The following is a 22,241-nucleotide window of genomic DNA, read 5'->3' as shown; positions in this document are numbered from 1 at the left end:
GAGGTGCCGGAACCCGCCGACGCGAGGAGGTGCCGGAACGCCTGTCGGTCTTCTTGCTGCGCCAGCACCAGGGCCTCGAACCGGTGCTCCTGCTCCTTTCGGAGGGTGACTAGCGCCTGGTGCTGGTTGTGCTGGGCCGTGGCGAGGGCGTGGACCAGGTCCGCGAAGGGGGAGGACTCCATGGGGCTGTTCTTTTTCCTGTGCTCGATCCCGGGTTTCAGCACCACTGTAGCAGTTCGTGTGGGTGGAGCACAGAAAGACAGCAGGCCAGAATTAAGTTCCACAAACTCTTTATTTTAGTCTTTTCAAACATTGTCAACTCTCTAGTCATGCATGCGTGCACACACACACACCAGTCGCCTGGTTGTGGAGAGAGCTTCCTTCCTCTGCTCTCTCTCTCCTCATATAGGACGCGGTCACTGGGGAAGACACACAAACACAGATTAACCAACATCAGGTGCAGTGATTCTGCCACTTACCTTCCCTGACTCCGCCCTCCGGTCACAGACCGACGCTTGACCACGCCCCCGCTGCCACAGACTCGTAAAATGGAGATAAGGATACCGATATTTTTTATTTTTTTTCCCCCGTAACATACCATAATAATTTGGCATAGGATATTTATATTTACATTCATTTTGTACTGATTTCGTGCAAGAGTGTCACACCTGCGCGCCTTGACGCGTGCATCAGATAGACTCTCGGGCGTGCTCTGGACAGCACACGATCCAAGCGGACTCGCGCTGTAAACGACTCGCACCTGCACAGGATTAAGGCACAATCAGTGCACCTATATAAAACCTGTGAAAACACACTTGCTTTGCGAAGTATTGAGTTGCATTGCTGACACATTACAAAGCCTTATTTCCTTGTTTAATTTCCTGATCCCTGATTTCCTGTTTCTCGTCTTTGATTCTGCCAAGTCTACGATAGCTTGTTTGTGCCTCGCTCGACCTATCGCCTGTTTCACCATTTTGCCTGCCGTTCTAGATTATTTACCGGTCTTCACTTGTATTAATAAACGCACCTTCTGCACTTATGGTCTCCCAACCATTTCTGACAGAATACTTCGCACTCCCTGACAGAGAATGCACATTCACCTGTTCATACGTCATGTTCAGGAACAAACTAATGTTAATGGTGCTAAAACGGCCACCATCAAATGTTGCAGTTGGAGTCTTGGACTCTACTCGGATCAATAGTGGACTCGACTCGAAATTCTTTTTAATGACTTGGACTTGACTCGACTCTGACTTGAACACTGGGGACTCGAGACTGGACTCAGACTTGAGGTTTAGTGACTCGACTACAACACTGTTGTCCATCAGTGTAACACAGGCTGATTTCAGGTTTGTACAGCTCAGCTTGCTTTTAGAGTAGCATTTGATTCAATCAAAACAACGAGAAGTTAACGTTTTTTTTACATTTGAAATGTAATAGTCTGCTGTGAGAAGTGATTTGTTTTGTTTATCTTCAACTGGAGGCAGTTTTGAATCCCTGCCAGGCACAAACCCCAGCTGCTCTTTTCATCTCTGATTACCCAACTGCCGAATAGCTGTTTAGGGACACATTAAAGTTTAGTCTGCCGCATCTCGCTGATGGCACTGCATGCTGTGAGCACAGAGTCCTCGCCGAAAGCCCTCAAGGTGAGGGAGAATCCACTCGTGTCAGTGTGGCCTGTTTTGACTACAGTACCATCATCGAGTACCAGCTGATAATCTCAGTCACAGGAATGATGCGAGACAGGTTTTGGTCTCTGACACAAGAAGTTATAACTGCTGATCTTGAAATTGTGTAAAATCATCTTAAAATCATGACTTTTTGATCTGTTTTTAATGTAGGTAGTGTCTGAGGCAGCAGGACAAGGAGTCACCATCACAGGAGACAAAACCTTTAACAATTGGAACTGGCCAAATGCTGTCATATTTGCTGCTACAGTCATTACAACCATTGGTAAGAGACACATCCTTCTTCACTGTAAGGATCCCTCAATCTGTTTATTGTTTGAGGATAAACAGAGGAAGACTGGATTATCTCAACTAATCACAAAGGGCAGGAAGTAGTTGACTTTATTTATTTTCCCTATGGGTCAACAGATTCAGATTCTGTTTAGTTTTCTAACTATTTGGTTAGGAAAAAAAGTGTGTGGGGGGTCTCCATCCCCACTCTCTTGTCCACATAAAAAAGGATTTTATACATGGGGCAGCCATGACCTGAAGGTTAGAGAAGCAGCCTTGGGCCCAAAGGGTCGCTGGGTCGATTCTCAGGACCAGCAGGAAACATATGAGGGGAGTTGAGTGAGCGAACAGCACTTTCCCCTCTGTATCATGGCTGAAGTGCCTTTGAGCAAGGCACCTAACCCTCAACTGCTCCCTGGGTGTGTGTGTGTGTGTGTGTGTGTGTGTGTGTGTGTGTGTGTGTGTGTGTGTGTGTGTGTGTGTGCGCGTGTGTGTGAAATGCAGAGGAGGAATTTCACTGTGCTTGAGTCTGTGCTTGTGATCAATAAAGGCTTCTTTTATTTATATAATATAACAAAATATGGGGATATTACATGGCGGCACAAAGATATAAAGTTTCTTTGAGTGGTGAACATATTTCACCAGTGAGCGACGCGAACGAGTGAAATACTTTTCAATAAGAGAAGATAAACTTCACATCTTTGCACCACTGTATATTATTTTTATTAAGAGAAGATAAACTTCACATCTTTGCACCACTGTATATTATTTTTATTATATAGACGCATCCAGAAAAAATGTAAGTGAATCAAAAGAATTTTAATTTCGAGCTGGTTTGGCATTTTGACAACGCACGTCAAGTCAGCGGGAAAACACTGGGAGTGACGTCATCAATATCCTCACAAGTGATATTGAAAAAATGTCACTCAAGTCCGGAATGTATATTGTATGAAAAATACAAGTTCAACATGGGAAGATAAACTTAATATCTTCAAGCCAATGTGTAATTTTCTTTTTTACTATAGAGACACATTTGCAAACAAAAACTGCGCAAGTTAGTCAAAACTATTCGATTTCCTCACTAGTGAGGATGGTGGAAAATGTTCAATGTCCAGGATGTAGTTCATATGAAAAATGAGTGGTGTATTTCCCAGTAAAACGTGTGTGTGTGTGTGTTAGTGAAAAAGTTCTGTTAATTCAGTCTTGTGGGCTGATGGCACACACAGGTGAAATTCTTGCCATTTTGTCAGAATGTCCAGAGTCTAAACGTTCCGTACTGTTCTTCTCTGATAAGAAGCTACTTGAGAAGAAACTTGAAGATTAGCAGAGAGTTTGATAAGCCAGTGCTGTCAGACATTAGAGGCCATTTCTTTCAAGAACAAAACTCATGTCAGGCTTTTCAAATAGGAAAAAATGTAGAAAAATGGTCTTTTTGCAAAATGGTGACCTTGGAATTATTTCTATCTGACAATTCTGTGATTTTAAGATATTGAGCCCTAATGTTTTGTTTCTCAGTAAGGTCAAATGCAACAGGGATATGTTTTATACTTTTAAGCAATATGTTGGCAGGGATGGACAAACCAGTAGCCCAGTACAAGCAGACTTTGTGTTGTCTTTGTAGTTGCCAGACAAGAAAAACAAAAACTGCTATTCTTTTATTGACTTTTTGCAAAACAAAAGTTTCCATATACAGTATAGTTTTAAACTTAATGTGCATCACATTTCAACAATGTGGGGTTGTGGGGGTTTTTTTTGTTTGTTTTGGCTTTTTTTTTTTTTTTTTTAACTCTGTGGATTATCATGCATGCATGTCAGATCTTTTCAGAGGTATATATATATATATATATATATATATATATATATATATATATATATATATAAAATATTGTGTGTATGTATATTTCACTCACTCAGCGGCCACTTTTAATAGGAACTTGTTCTTGATTCTAAGATTCCTGTTCTTGGCTGCAGGAGTGGAACCCAATGTGGTCTTCTGTTCTGCTGTTGCATGCTGAGATGCTTTTCTGCTCACCATGGTTGTAAAGAGTTGCTATATCCTTCCTGGCAGCTCGAACCAATCTGGCCATTTTCCTCTGACCTCTCTTATCAACAAGGCGTTTGTTTCCACCCACAGAACTGTCGCTCACTCAGTGTTTTTCACACCATTCTGTGTAAACAGTCTCTAGAGTTTACACAGAATGGTGTGAAAAACACTGAGTGAGCAACAGTTCAGTGTGTGAAAACCCCAGGAGATCAGCAGTTTCTGAAATACTCAAACCAGTCCATCTTGCTCAAACCAAGACCCATGCCACAGTGTGTCACACTTTGAGATCACAAGTTTTCCCATTCTGATGTTTGAACATTGTGAACATTAACTGAAGCTCTTCAGTTAATGTTTACTCCGCTTTAAGTCAAGATGGCGGCGCGCGTGGTTGCAGCGGCTTACGGCTCTCCTTTTCAGTGCTCCTTTTTTTTTGTTTGTTTTTGTATTTCTTTCTTGCTTATTTGTGCACCATCAGTTCTGCGAACATCCAGTACACCCGCCAGACACTTTTAGCCATCGGTGACCAACACCAGATATCTGTTTCGAGTGACTTTCTCTTCACGCATAACATCCCAGATGACATAGCGAGACCGCCGGGCTCTCCGTGGATTGTTGTCGGGTCTAGGAGGCGGCGCAGACGGAGGAGGGAGAGGAAGCAGAAGCGGGGCTGCAGGTCCGGTGCTATGCTAAGGCTAAGAAAACAACCACACAAGCCACCTCTACCGAGCCTGTATCTCTCCAATGCTAGATCCCTGGTACATAAAACGGATGATCTAGAATTACAACTCGCTGGAAATTGCTATGTTCGGGACTGCTGTGTTTTAATTATCACAGAAACCTGGCTTCATCCGGAAATACCTGACACTAGCTTGCAGCTAGCAGGCCGCACTCTGCTCTGCTGGGATAGAAATGAGAACTCCGGTAAGAGTAGAGGAGGGGAGCCCTGTATTTGCGTGCATGACAATTGGTGTAACAACGGAACAATTATAGATGAACACTGTTCCCCAGACCTCGAGTACATGTCTGTAAGATGCCGGCCTTTTTTTCTACCGAGAGAGCTAACTGTGGTGATTGTCACAGCTGTGTACATTCCACCTGACGCCAGTTTAAACACAGCGCTCTCTCTCCTGCTGAACACCGTTAACAAACAGCAGCGGGCCCACCCTGACGGTGTTCACATAATAGCAGGAGACTTTAATAAGGCCAACTTGAAGACTGTACTGCCGAAGTTTTACCAACATGTTAAGTGTTCTACTAGAGGGGAGAACACTCTGGATCATGTTTACTCCAACATCAAGCATGCGTACAGAGCCATACCCCTCCCCCACCTCGGCCAGTCAGACCATCTTTCCCTCCTGCTCTCCCCAGCCTACACCCCCCTCAGATGCAGAGCCAGGCCCACCACAAGGACCATCACAACCTGGCCTGACAATGCACTCTCCAAACTACAGGACTGCTTTAAACGGACAGATTGGGACTTATTTGAACACCAGGAGCTGGAGACATTCACAGGAACGCTGCTGGACTATATCAAGTTCTGCATCGGGAATGTGACGGTGGATAAAAACATCCGGGTCTTCCCAAACCAGAAACCCTAGATGACCAGCCAGGTCCGCTCACTCCTTAGGGCTCGCGATGCTGCCTTCAGGTCAGGTGATAGAGCTCTGTACAGAGCTGCTCAAGCTGATCTGAAAAGAGGAATAAATAAAGCCAAGGTGGACCACAGGCTGCGCATAGAATCCCACCTGTCCAGCAACAACACACGAGAGATGTGGCAGGGCATTCAGGACATCACAAACTTCAGAGACTGTGATGCGCCAACAGGAGACTGGAGTGCGCCGCTAGCAGAGGAGCTAAATCGCTTCTTTGCTCGCTTTGAAACATCTCAGCAGCATTCATCTGCTCCTGCCCTGCCCCCACCACCACACAGTTCCTACACCACTCCTTTCACTGTACAGGAGCATGTCAGACGGGTGCTCCTGGCAGTGAACCCCAAGAAAGCTGCCGGCCCAGATGGGGTACCTGGTAAGGTGCCCAGAGCGTGCGCCCACCAGCTTGCCCCTACCTTCACCAGGATCTTTAACCTCTCCCTGGCTCAGGCAGTCATCCCGCCCTGCCTAAAATCTGCAACAATAATCCCAGTGCCGAAGAAGTCTCCCGTCACCAGCCTGAATGATTACCGTCCTGTGGCCCTCACCCCGGTAATCATGAAGTGCTTCGAGAGACTTCAGGACATCAAGGACCACCTCCCCCCAGACTTCGACCCCTACCAGTTCGCATAACGCACAAACATCCACAGAGGACGCCATCGCCGTAGCTCTCCACTCTGTGCTAAATCACCTGGAGCAGCAGCAGAGCTACGTCCGCATACTCTTTGTGGATTACAGTTCAGCTTTTAATACAATAATCCCAGACATCCTTATTAGAAAACTGGACACTCTCGGCCTCCCCCCTCTCACATGTGCCTGGTTAAAGGACTTTCTTACTAACCAGCCCCAGACTGTGAGACTTGGTCCCCACTTCTCCTCCACCTGCACATTGAGCACCGGCTCTCCACAGGGCTGTGTGCTGAGCCCCCTCCTGTACTGCCTCTACACCCACGACTGTAGTTCGACCCACAACAACAACCTCATCGTCAAGTTTGCTGACGACACCACAGTGGTCGGACTCCTCTCAAAGGGAGACGAGGCAGCCTACAGAGAGGAGGTCCTGAAGTTGGCAGCCTGGTGTTCAGAAAATAACCTCGCTCTGAACACCAAGAAAACCAAAGAACTCATTGTTGACTTCAGGAAGCACAGCACCGACCTAGCCCCCCTCTACATCAACAACGTGTATGTGGAGAGGGTCCACACCTTCCGGTTTCTTGGCGTCCTCATCTCCGCCGACATTTCCTGGTCAGTAAATATCACAGCAGTCATTAAGAACGCTCAGCAGCGGCTACACTTCCTGAGAGTCCTCAGGAAGTACAACCTAAACTCCAACCTGCTGCTGACCTTCTACCGCTCATCCATCGAGAGCCTGCTGACATACTGTATTACAGTATGGTATGGCAGCTGCACTGCTGTAGACAGGGAGAGGCTCCAGAGGGTAGTTAAGGCAGCACAGAAGATCATTGGCTGCCCTCTCCCCTCCCTGATCGACATTTACACCTCCCGCTGCCTTAGCAGAGCTAAGAATATTATCAAGGACAGCTCCCACCCTGGCTTTGATCTGTTCGACCTGTTGCCCTCAGGGAGGCGCTACAGGTGCATCAGGACAAAGACAAACTGGTTCAAAAACAGCCTCTTTCCAAAAGCCATAACCGCCCTGAACTTGGATATGCTCTGACTTTATAGTCTATTTATTTTACTATGTGACTCTTCTCGTGCAATAATTTATAATGTGCAGTACTTTATAAGGGACTCTGTGCAATACTTTTATAATGTGCAATACCTCACTCTATAATGTGAAACACAACATATTCGCCTCACCTCAGGACTGTGCACCTTACACACAGCACACACACCAAGTCTGTGCACCTACCTTGCAATACTTCATAAATGTGTAATATTTTATTTTATAATGTGAATCTTTCGTGCAATAATTTATAATGTGACTCTCTCTGTGCAATAATTTATATGTGCAATGAGCAATACCTCACTCCATAATGTGTAACACAACACATACACCTCAGGACTGTGCACCTTACCCCCCTTACACCCCCCCTTTTCTCCCCCTTCCCCCCTCTCTCTCTCTCTCTCTCTCTCTCTCTCCATGCTGTTTTGCACTGTTATTGGAGATGCTTTAATCTCATTGTACATGTGTATAGTGACAATAAAGGCACTCTATTCTATACTACTGAAGATTTACTCCAGGGTACTGGAGAGGAGAATTCGGCCGATAGTTGAACCTCGGATCCAGGAGGAACAATGCGGTTTTCGTCCTGGTCGCGGAACACTGGACCAGCTCTATACCCTTCACAGGGTGCTCAAGGGTTCATGGGAGTTTGCCCAACCAGTCCACATGTGCTTTGTGGATTTGGAGAAGGCATTCGACAGTGTCCCTCATGGTATTCTGTGGGGGATGCTTCGGGAGTATGGGGTTCGGGGCTCTTTGCTAAGGGCTGTCCGGTCCCTGTATGAACGGAGCAGGAGTCTGGTTCGCATTGCCGGCAGTAAGTCAGACCTGTTCCCAGTGCATGTTGGACTCCGGCAGGGCTGCCCTTTGTCACCGGTTCTGTTCATAATCTTTATGGACAGAATTTCTAGGCGCAGCCAGGGGCCGGAAGGAATCCTATTTGGAAACCACAGGATTTCATCTCTGCTTTTCGCAGATGATGATGTCCTGTTGGCTTCTTCAAACCAGGACCTTCAGCATGCACTGGGGTGGTTTGCAGTCGAGTGTAAAGCGGCTGGGATGAGAATCAGCACCTCCAAGTCAGAGGCCATGGTTCTTGACCAGAAAAGGGTGGCTTGCCCTCTTCAGGTTGGTGGAGAAGTTCTGCCTCAAGTGGAGGAGTTTAAGTACCTTGGGATCTTGTTCACGAGTGAGGAAAGGATAGAGCGTGAGATCGACAGGCAGATCGGTGCGGCCTCTGCAGTGATGCAGTCGCTTTACCGGTCCGTTGTGGTGAAGAAGGAGCTGAGCCAAAAGGCGAAGCTCTCGATTTACCGGTCGATCTATGTTCCGACTCTCACCTATGGTCATGAGCTTTGGGTAATGACCGAAAGAACAAGATTGCAGATACAAGCGGCCGAAATGAGTTTCCTTCGCAGGGTGGCTGGGTGCTCCCTTAGAGATAGGGTGAGAAGCATAGTCACTCGGGAGGAGCTCGGAGTAGAGCCGCTGCTCCTCCACATCGAGAGGAATCAGCTGAGGTGGCTCGGGCATCTCTTTCGGATGCCTCCCTGGGGAGGTGTTCCAGGCATGTCCCCCCGGGAGGAGGCCCTGGGGAAGACCCAGGACACACTGGAGGGACTATGTCTCTCGGCTGGCCTGGGAATGCCTCGGTGTTCTTCCCGAGGAGCTGGCCGAGGTGTCTGGGGAAAGGGAAGTTTGGGCTTCCATGCTCAGACTGCTGCCTCCGCGACCCGGCCCCGGATAAGCGGTAGAAGACGAGACGAGAAGATGAGAACTGAAGCTCTTGATTTGTATCGAAATCAGTTATTATTACAACTATGTGAAGGTCAAATACATTGAACTTTGGCTAAAGGTCCGGTATCAATAGCTCGTTCTTTGTTCTCTGTCCTTCTGTAGCACCGATGCACGGCTTCTCTTTCACACGTGGAATCCACCGCCAGAGAGAAGGAATTTCGATTCCGCCGCAAGTTTAAAGCACAGTCATGATGTCACTGTATTTGGTATCTGGTATCATCTCTGTGTTCAATACCATTACAGGGAGTCAGAAGAATGGGCGGAGATGGAACATGGCGTCGAGTACAGGGATTGGTGTGTTCATAAATGGTTACGGGTATGGCAATCCATCCCTACAACATTATACTGCAACTTTGCTGTAACGAACTCCTTGGGGGACATTATCCCAAAAAGTTTGTAATGCTGGGCGGCACAGTGGTGTAGTGGTTAGCGCTGTCGCCTCACAGCAAGAAGGTCTGGGTTTGAGCCCCGTGGCCGGCGAGGGCCTTTCTGTGCGGAGTTTGCATGTTCTCCCCGTGTCCGCGTGGGTTTCTCCGGGTGTTCCGGTTTCCCCCACAGTCCAAAGACATGTAGGTTAGGTTAACTGGTGACTCTAAATTGACCGTAGGTGTGAATGGGTGTCTGTGTCAGCCCTGTGATGACCTGGCGACTTGTCCAGGGTGTACCCCGCCTTTCGCCCATAGTCAGCTGGGATAGGCTCCAGCTTGCCTGCAACCCTGTAGAACAGGATAAAGCGGCTAGAGATAATGAGATGAGTTTGTAATGCTGAAACGGACCGAATTGTCACACTAAACACACACATTATATGCAAAATTTCAGGCAAATCTCCTTAGCTTGAATTTCTCTTTCTGAGTCACTATTGCATCAATTATCATTATGACCCTTGATTACTAAACTTGTACTTTGACAATTTCATGAGGGTGTATTAAGCACTTATAGCATGGATATAGTTGCCAGCAGGGGATATTGTGCTCTCAGAGCACTCTTGTTTTATGGTGTTAACTTGACTGCAGACTTGATTGGGTATTGTTTGTCTCTGGTGGGAAGTTGAGCACATGGCTCACTGTGTCATGTAAGCAGGTGAATGATAGATGTAATTGCAGGAAGAGTGTTTATTTACAAACAGGCAGGCAAGCGGGTCAAAAACATGAGGCAAAGGCAGGGTCGTGAAACAGGCAATGGTTACGCGAGGCACAAACAAAATGGTGTAGGCAAAGCAGAAAGGCAGAGTCCAAATAAACAAAGCAAAGTCAAAACCAGAAAGGCAATACACAGATACAAGGCTTGGTAATGTGAGAGACTCTGTATAGTGTGTATACTTTGCCAAGTCTGTGTGTTTTGGCGAGTCCTTATAAGCATGCACTGTGATTGTGCTTCGGTTCAGAACAGGTGCATAGTAATTAGTCCTAATGTTGTTGTTCTGAGCACCAACGTGCATGGATGTGACACAGTGATGCCTTTTAATTTTTTTTTTTAAGACTCTGACTCCGTCATTAAAAGCAGGGCACAAAAACTTGGTTCGTTACAAGTTAAGGTTTGTAGTAAGAGTTTGTTATAGCGCGGTTGTAGTGTGTAATATACATACACCCCAGTTCCGGGATATTTTACAAAATGCAATAAAATCTGTGATTGTTAATTCACGTGAGCCTTTTATTTAACTGACAAATGTACAAAATATTTTCAATAGTTTACTGACCAACTTAATAGTATTTATAAATATAAAGTTAGAAGTTGATACCTGCAACACACTCAAAAAGTTGGGACAGAGGCATTATTACCATTGTATTACATCACCTTTCTTTTAATAACACTTTTTAATCATATGGGAACTGAGGATACTAATTTTTGTAGTTTTGCAATTTTTGTCCGTTCTTGCTTGATGCAAGACGAAAGCTGCTCAGCAGTCCGTGGTTGCTAGGAGACAGATCTGGACTGGCAGCAGGCCAGTCAAGCACATGCACTCTGTCTACAATGATAACACTGTTGTAGTCTGTGCTGGATGAGCCCTGGCACTGTCCTGCTGAAATAAGCATGGACTTCCCTGGAAGCTGCCTTGATGAAGGTCTCTATAAAATCCTAATGTATGCCCCAGTCTATCAGTGGTACCATCACACATGCAAGTCATCCATGCTGTGGGCACTGATGCCCCCCATACCATCACAGATGCTGGCTTTTGCACCTTTCTCTGATAACCAACTGGCTGGTCGTGTTCACCTTTAGCACTGAGAACTCGCCATCTGGTTTTCTTAGAAACAAGCTGAAATGTGGACTCCCCTGACCACAGCACACGTTTCCACTATCTTTTGGTCCATCTGAGATGAGTTTAGGCCCAAAGAAATCGGCAGTGTTTCTCCATAGAATTGACAAATGCCTTCCTCCTTGTCTAATACAGTTTCAAATTGCATTTTGGGATGTGGCAGTAGACTGTTAAGTGACAATGGTTTTCCAAAGTATTCTCGTGCCCATGTGACACATTTGTCACATTTTAGTATGATGATTTCTCAGGTAGTGCCACCTGAGGACTCAAAGGTCTCACACTTTCACCAGTGGTTTCTATCCTTGCCCTTTAAAGGCGAACTGAAGGCAATTTTAAAAAAAAATCAAAATTCTATTTATCTCATTTTATTAAATATAGCAATGCATTTTTGATAGCTATTTTGTCATCGCTATATCAAGTTATGAGTGTTTGAAATATGCTCTGTAATACATCAGTCCATATGTCAAACATCGTAGGACGGAAGTAAAACATACAGCGGAAATCAAAGTGACCAACATCTGCCAATGTTGTCAAAAGACGCGTGCGCCCTCTTTCGAATGCTGATGTAATCAAGCCAGAAGTTTTGTTTGTTTTGATAGCAATCAGGAAAGTTTGAAAAAAGTAGGCAGTAATCATCATTTAAACTCGTTTTTGTGCAATATTTCGTTTGGAAAACAGTTTTCAAAATGGCGGCACTGGGACCTGGCTGACACTTCATGTTTCAAAGTCTCACACAAGTCTCGTGAAGATCGCGCGGATAAGCGACGCCTGCCGTGGACCAAACGGACTAAATTCAACATGGCTAAAAACCGAATAGGCTGATAAGTATAATATTTAATTGCAATTAGTTGCCAATGTGAGTCACGATATAAGGTTACTAAAACCGAAAATGTAATTGAATAACACGTTAATTAAGAAATGAAGCAAATTTAAAAATGACTTCAGTTCTCCTTTAAAGTGCATATCACGGGTAAATTCAGGAGCAAGATCAATGTAATTCTCCTATTTTATATTAAACTTTGGTCAAATATCCTGTCACATTTTTGCATTTTGTGCAATTTTTTTTACCTTGCGCAATACCAGAAAAATTCAGTTGAAATCAAGCCATTTGAGGCGAATTCGTCTGCCTTTGAAAAAACTTGGCATTTGGATTTCCAGGCAAACATTGATTTTTTTGTTTGCCCGTAGTCAGCTGGGATAGGCTCCAGCTTGCCTGCAACCCTGCAGAACAGGATAAAGCTGCTAGGGATAATGAGATGAGACACTGATTTTCATGACGTCGCGTGCGGGACGCCTCCTTCTGAATCCTACATCAGCGCTGGTTTGTTTATGAGAAAACGACCTGGTGGTTTTCTGCAAATTTCTTCAACGTTATCACGTAATTATTAAAATGGTTAACAGATGTATCGTAGGATGGTGTAGCAACACCAATCTTGATGGGATTAGTACTCATCATTTTCCAAAAGACCGAACAATGAGAGAGAAATGGGAGCAGTTCGTGCGAGACACCCGGAAGCAGCCGAGGACCAAGCAGAGCCGAGAAAAAGACCAAGAAAATTGGCGATTCACAAGTTGACTATTACCAGGGTAAGAAATAAGACAGACTATACTCTAAATTAGGTGTTCCTGTGTTTGTGTGGTATACAGATAATGTTATTTAATGACGCACACAAAAGTAAACAACACGAAAGCACTGGGTGATAATACACTTTAGATTAGATTAGATTAGATAAGATAGAACTTTATTGATCCCTTTGGGAGGGTTCCCTCAGGGAAATTAAAAAGATACAGTCCACAGCCTGGTAAAAAGCAGCCAAAGTAGAGTCCAAAGTAGCGTGTTTAAAGTCCCCAGAAATGATCATAAATGCCTCCAGGTGCTGTGTCTGCAGCCTTGCTGTGACAGAGTGAATCTCCTCACATGCAGTGGCTGCGTCTGCCCTCAGAAGGATGTAAACACAGATGGTGATGCTAGCAGCTCCAAGTCTGGGCAACATAAGACTGTCTTTACGGAGAAATGTCCCAGGTTACACCAGCGGTTGTTCACGTAAATGATGCGTCCCCCACCTTTGCCTTTCCCACATGCTTTAGTGTCTCTGTCGGCTCTCACAGTAGTGAATCCCCGCAGGTCCACATTAGCATCCACTACAAGGTGTGTTAGCCATGTCTCCATAAAAATAAATAAGCTGCTCTCCCGGTAAATCCGCTGGTTGTTCAGTGTGGATAGCTCGTCGACCTTATTTGGCAGCGAGTTCACATTCCCCATGATAACAGAGGGAATGGATGGTTTGTAGCACCGCTGGTTGTCCGTTAGCCTAGCCTTTAGCTTAGCCCCGGCTTTGCAGCCCCTGGGTTTCCTCTTCAGCTTGGTCGGGATGGGGTGTCGTATCCCGGCTTGTCCCATTGTTTTCAGGGCCAGCAGCTCCTCTCTCAAATAAGCAAGAAAACTGGCTCCTGGTTGTGTGTTAAAGTTAAAAATATCCATGGGATATGAAGAAAAACACACTGTCTTAGTAAAAAGGTGGAAAAAAAAGAGGTTTAAAGAGCTAAAAACTACAGAGCTACTGGAGAGGCAGCCGTCTCACAGAGCGCCCAAGGTCACATTTTCTTTACATTTTATCAAGGGATATGCGTATCAGGGCTTGAGATCTTGGGACCTGTCAAATACAGTAAATGTATATACAACCCTGATTAGCCAATTCCATGTGTGTAGCTTATGAAATCTTTCTCCTACAGTAGCCAGTACTCTTCTAAATGAAGAAATATATAAATACATAATAGTAATTAGAAAAAATATTATTTATGTAATAATAGATAGATGAGCATTGATACATGAATCCATGGGTTTAGTAGCTCAGGCCACAATTCCATATTTCAATGCAAAATCGCTAGCTGCTAAACTTGGTCTACACAGACTGTGCACTGAACCCATGCAAGCTCTCTCATGCCCCTTTTCCACCAAAGCAGTTCCAGGGCTGGTTCGGGGCCAGTGCTTAGTTTGGAACCGGGTTTTCTGTTTCCACTGACAAAGAACTGGCTCTGGGGCCAGAAAAAATGGTTCCAGGCTAGCACCAACTCTCTGCTGGGCCAGAGGAAAGAATCGCTTATGTCAGCGGGGGGGTGGAGTTGTTAAGACCAACAACAATAACAAGACCGCGAAAGATCGCCATTTTTAAGTGACGAGAAGCAGCAGCTGTACAAACGCGAAGTCATCCATTATTATTATTGTTGCTGCTGCTGCTCCTTCTTCCGTGTTGTTTTTGCTTCGATATTCACGCCAAGGTTTATGCAAACGTAGCGACGTAACTGACATATATACAGCGACGTAATGACGTGGCTTCCCTTAGCACTGCGAGCTATGGAAAAGCAAACTGGTTCTCAGCTGGCTCGCAAGTTGAACGAGTTGTGAACCAGCACCAGCACTGGCCCCGAACCAGCCCTGGAACTGATTTGGTGGAAAAGGGGTAACAGCCTGCTGGCGGTTCCACATGTGATGTCACGAATCTGGCTCCAGAGTCCCTTGGGATTTTTCCAGACGCATTTTTGTTTTGTTTTTTTTCTGCTGTAGACAGATGGCCTTGTGCAAAATTACCCTTCTGGATGAGTGTGTAAAGGGACATACTTTCATATAAAAAAAAACCCCACGAAATTGGTCTAGAATACGCACTTTAATCACTGAGGGGACTCCGAATTCCCTGAATCTTTTCACAATGCTACGTACTGATTTTGAAAGACCTAAAATCTTGCGTTTAAATGACTAATCATTCTCTCATGAATTTTGTCACAAAGGAATGAGCCACGACCCATCCTTGCTTTTCAGGACCCGTCCATCCTGAGCCTTTGGTGCATACTCCTTTTGTATCCAATCATGTTACCAATTAACCTGCTTATTGTGGAATCTTCCAAAACGGTGTTACTTGAATATTTTATCTTATGAACTTTTGTTCTAAATTTACAAAATGCAATTAAGTTGGTCAGTAAAACTATTGAGAACCTTTTCTTTGTACTTTTGTCAGTTAAATGAAAGGTTCACATGAATTAACAAATCACAGGTTTTTGATTTTATTGCATTTTGGAAAGTGTGTGTGTGTGTGTGTGTACGTACACCTGGCCTGGTTCCCTTACTGTATTAGTGCATTTTAAACAGCTAATTAGCTCAACATATTTTAATATATTAAGTTAGCTACCACTTTGGAGCATAGTCGGTTTCCAGACAACCAAAACATGGGCCTGGTAAACACACTGGAGCTTTTACATGCCCAGTGGATTAGCTGCCTCATTTATTACTGTATTTTTCCACCTTTGTTTGGTATAAAATTCTTATTTTCAGTAGCATTTTAAATAATATGAACTCACTTTTGTCAGATAGGACCTTGTAGTTCCAAGGTCTCAAAAATAAGATAACTCACTTGACTGTCCTGCTTTTATTCCATTAGGTTATGGCAATATTGCCCCCAAAACATCCTCAGGAAGGGTTTTTTGCATTTTCTATGGACTGTTTGGTGTACCACTTTGTCTGACCTGGATCAGTGAACTTGGCAAGTTTTTTGGTGGAAGAGCAAAACACCTTGGACAATATCTTACCAAGCGAGGCATTTCATTGGTAAGCACCACTTGCTTTATGCATTTACAGTTTTGAGCACTGGTGCAAAGCCTTTAACTCCTTTTTCTTTTTAACAGGTTGGTGTTTTTAATATCAAACCCTAATTTGTCCTTGATACAGTACCAGACAAAAGTTTGGACATGCCTTGTAATTCAGTGGTTTTTCTTTATTTTTATTAATTAAGACACTTCACGTTGTTTCTCTTTACTTAGCTGAACGGTTCTTGACACAGTAAGTAGAATAGGGTTATTTACTCATTTACTGTTTCATGTCAAACATTTAATTAAGAAGGTAACAAATTGCACTAATTAACTTTTGACGAGAGCCACTTGTTAATTGAAAAGCATTCCAGGGGATGACCTCATGAAGCTGGTTGAGATGATGCCAATTGTGTACAAAGCGTCAAGGGAAACGCTGGCTATTTTAAAGAATCTAAAATATGAAACCTTTTTAACCCCTTTTTTGTTTATCACAATTTCATATACGTTCCATTTGTTATTTCATAGGCTTGATGTCTTCAGTATTGTTCTACAATCTAGAAACTGGTCAAAAATACAGAAAAACCTATGAATGAGTGGTGTGTCCAAACGTTTGACTGCTACTGTACATGCTTTAATATTCTACTCCAATGTCTCTCTTTATTCTACCAGAGAAAGGCACAGTTCACCTGCACAGCCATGTTCCTGGTATGGGGTGTACTGATTCATTTGGTCATTCCCCCATTCGTTTTCATGTCTCAGGAGGGTTGGACCTACATAGAGGGCTTATACTTTTCCTTCGTCACTTTGACAACTATTGGATTTGGTGATCTCGTTGCAGGTGAATTTTTCATTTCTGTATTATTTTGATTTGTAGATTAACAGATACCCAGCACTGTTAAATATTTTTGTTGAAAAAAAGATTTATACAGAACAGCTGTTTGCAAAGTTATCAACCTAGGCTGGGAATGAACATGTACTTCTGTTATTATTGGTGTATACATATGAGTAATGGCACTGCAGTCATCAGTGTGTGATTACAAAGGTCCCATTTTAGTTTATCACCTTTCCCAAGCCAGGCTTCTCAAATAAGTGTGTGCTCATGTCCCAAGGTGTGGGCTTATCTGTAGTTTCTTCTAGTGCTGCTCTGGCGTTTCCTTTCTTGCCTTTTTTTTTTTTTTTTAAACATGCACACTCCACTTCTGTGTTTTCTAGGTGTTAATCCCGATGCAAACTACCCCACTCTGTATCGCTACTTTGTGGAGGTGTGGATATACCTAGGTTTGGCCTGGCTCTCCCTCTTCTTTAATTGGAAGGTGCGAATGGTCATCGAGGCTCACAAAGCTCTGAAAAAGCGGAGAAAGCGGCACAAGCTTTCATTGGACAAGTTCCAACACTACAAAGAGACCCATAAGGCCTTGCCGTTACCACCTGCTGGCAACGATGTCAACATTTTCAGCTTTCTGTCCAAGAAACAGGAAGGCTACAATGACCTCATCAAACAGATTGGTACCAAGAAAGGAGGAGGTCAGTGTGCCGGTGCCATTAGCGCTAAAAGGCAGAAAGAATTAATCCGCTCCAAGAGTTGCAACGATGCTCTCACCATTAATGGAAATGCAATTCTCAACCTAGAGCAGTCGCCTCGCCAGAAACGCCGATACAGCTTCAGTGACCGTGTCACGGTGGTCTTCTCCAAATCCAAAAACTACCTTCTTGGAACAGAAGAGGGTCTGCTCCTGAATGACATGCGGGTCGATGGTGAGTTGGAAAGAACGTATGAGAATCAGTTGGATAAAGAGGCAGGAGAGGACCACAGGAACCTCAGGCCTGGGGGCTGCGGTCCTGGCCGTCACATGTGGGACTCCAGTGAGTATCAGCCTGTTATTTTTCAAAATGCCAACATCACCTTTATTGATGAGGAGAACCTACTGAACAATGGCCTGGTGGATGAGGATGAAGACATCAAAGTCAAGCTGTCAACCTCGGATGAAAACGGCGAGTCTGAGACTGAGTCCAAGGAGGAACAGTGCTCTGAATCGGAGGGATCCGTGTTCACAGACAGATCTGATCACTCTCATTTCTATGAGCAGCTGGTAGAAGAGTACTCCAAGGAAAACAATACTGATCCCTGAAGCGTTGACCCATCAGTTAATGTTTTGGGTTGGGTTTGTTTGTTTAAATTATGGACACTGCCAACTTGACATTTGTGGGTCTAACTTGATTAAAAAAAAAACACTGTCATCCATTTCATGATATTTATGCTGCATAACTTTTGTCGATGGAGGCTGTGAAATGCATCTCAGTCAGTATTCCACGGTGTAGATGCAGTAGGTCTTGCAAAAGAACAAGCAGTTGTCTTACTCCAGAACACCCCAATTGTTGGGGCATGACCAAAATGTCCATTGTCTAATCTCAAACTCTATGGACAGGTTTTTAGAAGGGTAAAATTGACTGCGTGATAGTTCTTCACTTGTTCTGTGGTTTTATTTCTAGTTATAATTTATTAAATTGTGTGTGTGAGCTTTAAGTGTAATGACAGACAAAATCAGTTGCAAACTGGTTCAAAGGATATGACCGAAAAAAGTGATTCCTTTTAAGAATTGCTCCTGGTTCTCACTTTTTTATTCACCATATTGGTGGTTTTACATCGACATAATGCAGGTGGAATGTGCTTGTCCTTCATTGTTTTGAACCATTTTTATAGGTTTTGGTGTTTATCACCTAAATCCCTGATGTAATTACCAGTCTCTGTTATCGTAAAGTCAGAGAGCCAAGACTGCACATGCTTCATCCGAACGTGCAAAGTTTTTTGGGTTTTTTTGTAGATCTTTTAAGGTCCCTGACATTTCCAGCTTTCCCATTTTATTCATGAAACACTGTGTGAATGCAGTCAGTCAGTTAGTTGCAACCCGCCTGTCTGCAGACAGCATATTGCACTAGACTGATTTCAATCTGAGCCATTTAAAGACAGCTTTGTGTTTTTTGCTGGTGTGCTATTCAGAACCCAGCCTGAGTCTCTTCCATGCACTGTGTTGAACTGATAATTTATTATTATTATTATTATTATTATTATTATTATACTAGTTTAATTTGATTGTTAATAATTTGATGATGGTCCTGGATTTTTAGGTTGGAACTGCTCAGGCTTATTTAGCGTGAACAAAATTAAATCATGCATTTTGACATTTGTGCTCATGTACTATGTTTTGTGCATGAAATAGTACAGTTTTTCTTATTTTTTTGTATTGTACGGTTTCTTTCTGTCCTTCCTTGACTTGCTGATCCCGAGACGATCTCAATTATACCCGATAACTCAGTCTGGTTCTACTAGTTCTGAGGTTTGTTCGAAATAACTGAACAGTCACTAATAGTATTGTAGTGTATATAATGTTATCTTGAATTTTTGTGAAGTATTGTACAAAGAATGGAAGTGAAGTCAGGTTAGGTTTGGTTTTTTTTTTTTTGTGTGTGTGTGTGTGTGTGTGTGTGTGTGTGTGTGTGTGTGTGTGTGTGTTTCTCCCCAGCAAAGGTTATGTGAAGTTTATTGGCTTATTTTGTCTTAACTTGGTATTTGTTGTTATTGCGTAGTGCAACTGTTTATATGCTTAGTCTAGACGTGTCTAAAACAAGGACGGACATGAAGTTGTCGTTTTACTAGGCACTAATACACAATGCAAAAACGGTGCAAAACTGTTTTACATAAACCTCTGACAAACTGTATTAATTACTTCTAGTTATTGGTTTTAATATTCCATTAAGGGTAATAAACGAGCATTTTTACTACGTCTTATCTTATCGAAGCATAACATGGTGGTGATTTTGTTAAATAATACCATAACCACCTGCTTCTCGCTCATCTGCACTTGTAGGGTTTAAGCATGTAACATTTTTAAGTAAATGTTTGATGCTGCAGCCACAAGAATGTGGGAGGCAAAATATATGGATATCCTGTTTGTAATTCCCTCGACTGGGGAGTGTGTCTCACACAGACCTCTTGCGTCATGGCGCTAGGCAGCACCAGTGCGAGGAAAACAGCTGGGTTTCCTGTCTTAGATTAATTACGCAGTGCACATCTCTAGGTTATTTTGTCCTAATTTGGCCTCCTGTTCCAATATTCTTTTTTTTTTGTCATTAAAATTTTTATTTTGTTTTTACATAGCAATTACAGAAAGAAGACATAACATACAAAAACACATATCGGCGGCAGCAACACAGAACATGACATATCTCCCCAATTATCCATTCATAGGCACATTAAAGCACATACATACTACATACTCACAATAAGTATACAACACACCTCAAGTTCTTTAAGAGTTCACTCCAACACTATAATCAAAATGCACCCATACATGGCTAGCTGTTCCAATATTCTTTATGTTCGGTAATAGTCTGGAATAATCTAATGATATGTGTTTAGTACACTGCCTTTATATATATATATATTAATTGATGTCCGTGTGCCAAATCCTGTAAGTCAGTATTCTGTGGATGTGTATTTGAGTACAGCAGTCCTCTAGTGATCTAGTGAACTGCAATGAAATTGTCGGATTACACATCCACTTAGGTGTGTTTGGATTAATTATCAGTGGTTTGTTTGTTTTTTTTCTTCTTCAATGCAGTTCTGGCGGCACGGTGGTGTAGTGGTTAGCGCTGTCGCCTCACAGCAAGAAGGTCCGGGTTTGAGCCCCGTGGCCGGCGAGGGCCTTTCTGTGCGGAGTTTGCATGTTCTCCCCGTGTCCGCATGGGTTTCCTCCGGGTGCTCCGGTTTCCCCCACAGTCCAAAGACATGCAGGTTAGGTTAACTGGTGACTCTAAATTGAGCGTAGGTGTGAATGTGAGTGTGAATGGTTGTCTGTGTCTATGTGTCAGCCCTGTGATGACCTGGCGACTTGTCCAGGGTGTACCCCGCCTTTCGCCCGTAGTCAGCTGGGATAGGCTCCAGCTTGCCTGCGACCCTGTAGAACAGGATAAAGCGGCTAGAGATAATGAGATGAATGCAGTTCTTGGACATTGGTGAAGCAAAATCGTTCCATAAAGTGCCTGCAGATGTCCTGAACAAAAACAGAACCTCTAGAAATCTGGTGGAGACTCGATCTCGCTATAGAGTATGATGTATTTTGTATGTAAACACTGGGGAACTGCTTGAATGTAGCCACCACTTTGTTTGGGCCATAACCTTGTAGCCTTGTAAGCTGTGTTTACTTTTCCTGCACTCAAAGTGACCTGAGTGGCCATAAACTTTACGCAGGTGACTGAGGTTAAAATGTGACCATTTAAAGTGTGTTGTCTTGATGCCAGACAGGAATGTTGAAAATGTAGTAGTTTCTGGCCATACTGACATTTACACTATATCATGTTATTTTATGATGAAGTGTTACTGTAAATGGATATTCAATTATTTCATTAATGTCTATTTTGTAATTAATGCAGGTGGTGATATTTACGAACTCTTTCCATCGCGTGTATCTGTCAGTGCCTTATCAGCTTCTGTTTTGAAGCTTTGAGTTCAAACCAAATCTAAAGATGATCAATTGAAAAATATTTGTATAGGACATTTTTCTGTTTTGTAATCCTCTAGGATCAGGTACTGTAGAAGGTTGCCTTGTGTTTCATGCACAAAAAAAAAAAAACTGACTGAATACAGACAAAAAAAGCTTTGCTTTTGAGTCTGAGGTACTTCTGTAGCTTCTGAAGAATTTGCAGACAATTAAAATTGAGTGAATATGAGCATATTTATCATTTCCTTGATGTGTATTATGCACACTCCTCCATGTTGTAAAAAGGCTCATTTTAATGTGAAATGTTTTTCTCTTTTGCTTAAGTTTTATGTGCCTTTTTTGTTTTTAGAAATAAAGATTTGAAAATACACTTCTGTATATTACCAGATTCAATGAAATTATTAGTTTTGAGTTTCTTAACTTTGAGTCCACATATGGCCCTTTTCCACTACCCTTTTTCAGCTCGCTTCAGCTCACTTCAGCCCGACACGGCTCGCGTTTCGACTATCTCAAAACAGCACGACTCAGCTCGCTTCAGCCCTGCTTAGCACCCAAAACTCGCACAGTTTTGGAGTGGGGCTGAAGCAAGCCAAACCGAGCTGAGTGAGGCTGGGGGCGTGAGCAGACACTCCCCTGTGCACTGATTGGTGAGGAGGAGTGTCCTCACATGCCCACACACGCCCCGCGAGCACGCTGGGATCTGTCAACACCGTAAACCCGGAAGAAGAAGAATTACGAGAATTTCTGAAGCCTTATGCGCCTCGCCTCAT

At 43.5% G+C, this 22,241-nt stretch overlaps 1 protein-coding gene across 1 annotated transcript in view; it reads left to right on the top strand.

The window, feature by feature from the left end:
• kcnk5a (potassium channel, subfamily K, member 5a) overlaps positions 1 to 20,775 on the top strand; it is a 58,932-nt gene extending 38,157 nt beyond the window's left edge. The window contains exons 2-5 of the mRNA XM_060934708.1: positions 1,842 to 1,953; positions 15,826 to 15,992; positions 16,643 to 16,811; positions 17,186 to 20,775. Of these exons, the coding sequence (XP_060790691.1) occupies positions 1,842 to 1,953; positions 15,826 to 15,992; positions 16,643 to 16,811; positions 17,186 to 18,102 (1,365 nt within the window). The 3' untranslated portion in view covers positions 18,103 to 20,775. The remainder of the gene's footprint in view (positions 1 to 1,841; positions 1,954 to 15,825; positions 15,993 to 16,642; positions 16,812 to 17,185) is intronic.
• The last annotated feature ends 1,466 nt before the right edge of the window (positions 20,776 to 22,241 follow it).

This window comes from Neoarius graeffei, chromosome 11 (genome assembly GCF_027579695.1).
Source record: "Neoarius graeffei isolate fNeoGra1 chromosome 11, fNeoGra1.pri, whole genome shotgun sequence".
Lineage (NCBI taxonomy): Eukaryota > Metazoa > Chordata > Actinopteri > Siluriformes > Ariidae > Neoarius > Neoarius graeffei.
The sequence above is the reverse complement of the archived record's forward strand: the minus strand, read 5'-3'. Positions and strand labels throughout refer to the sequence as shown.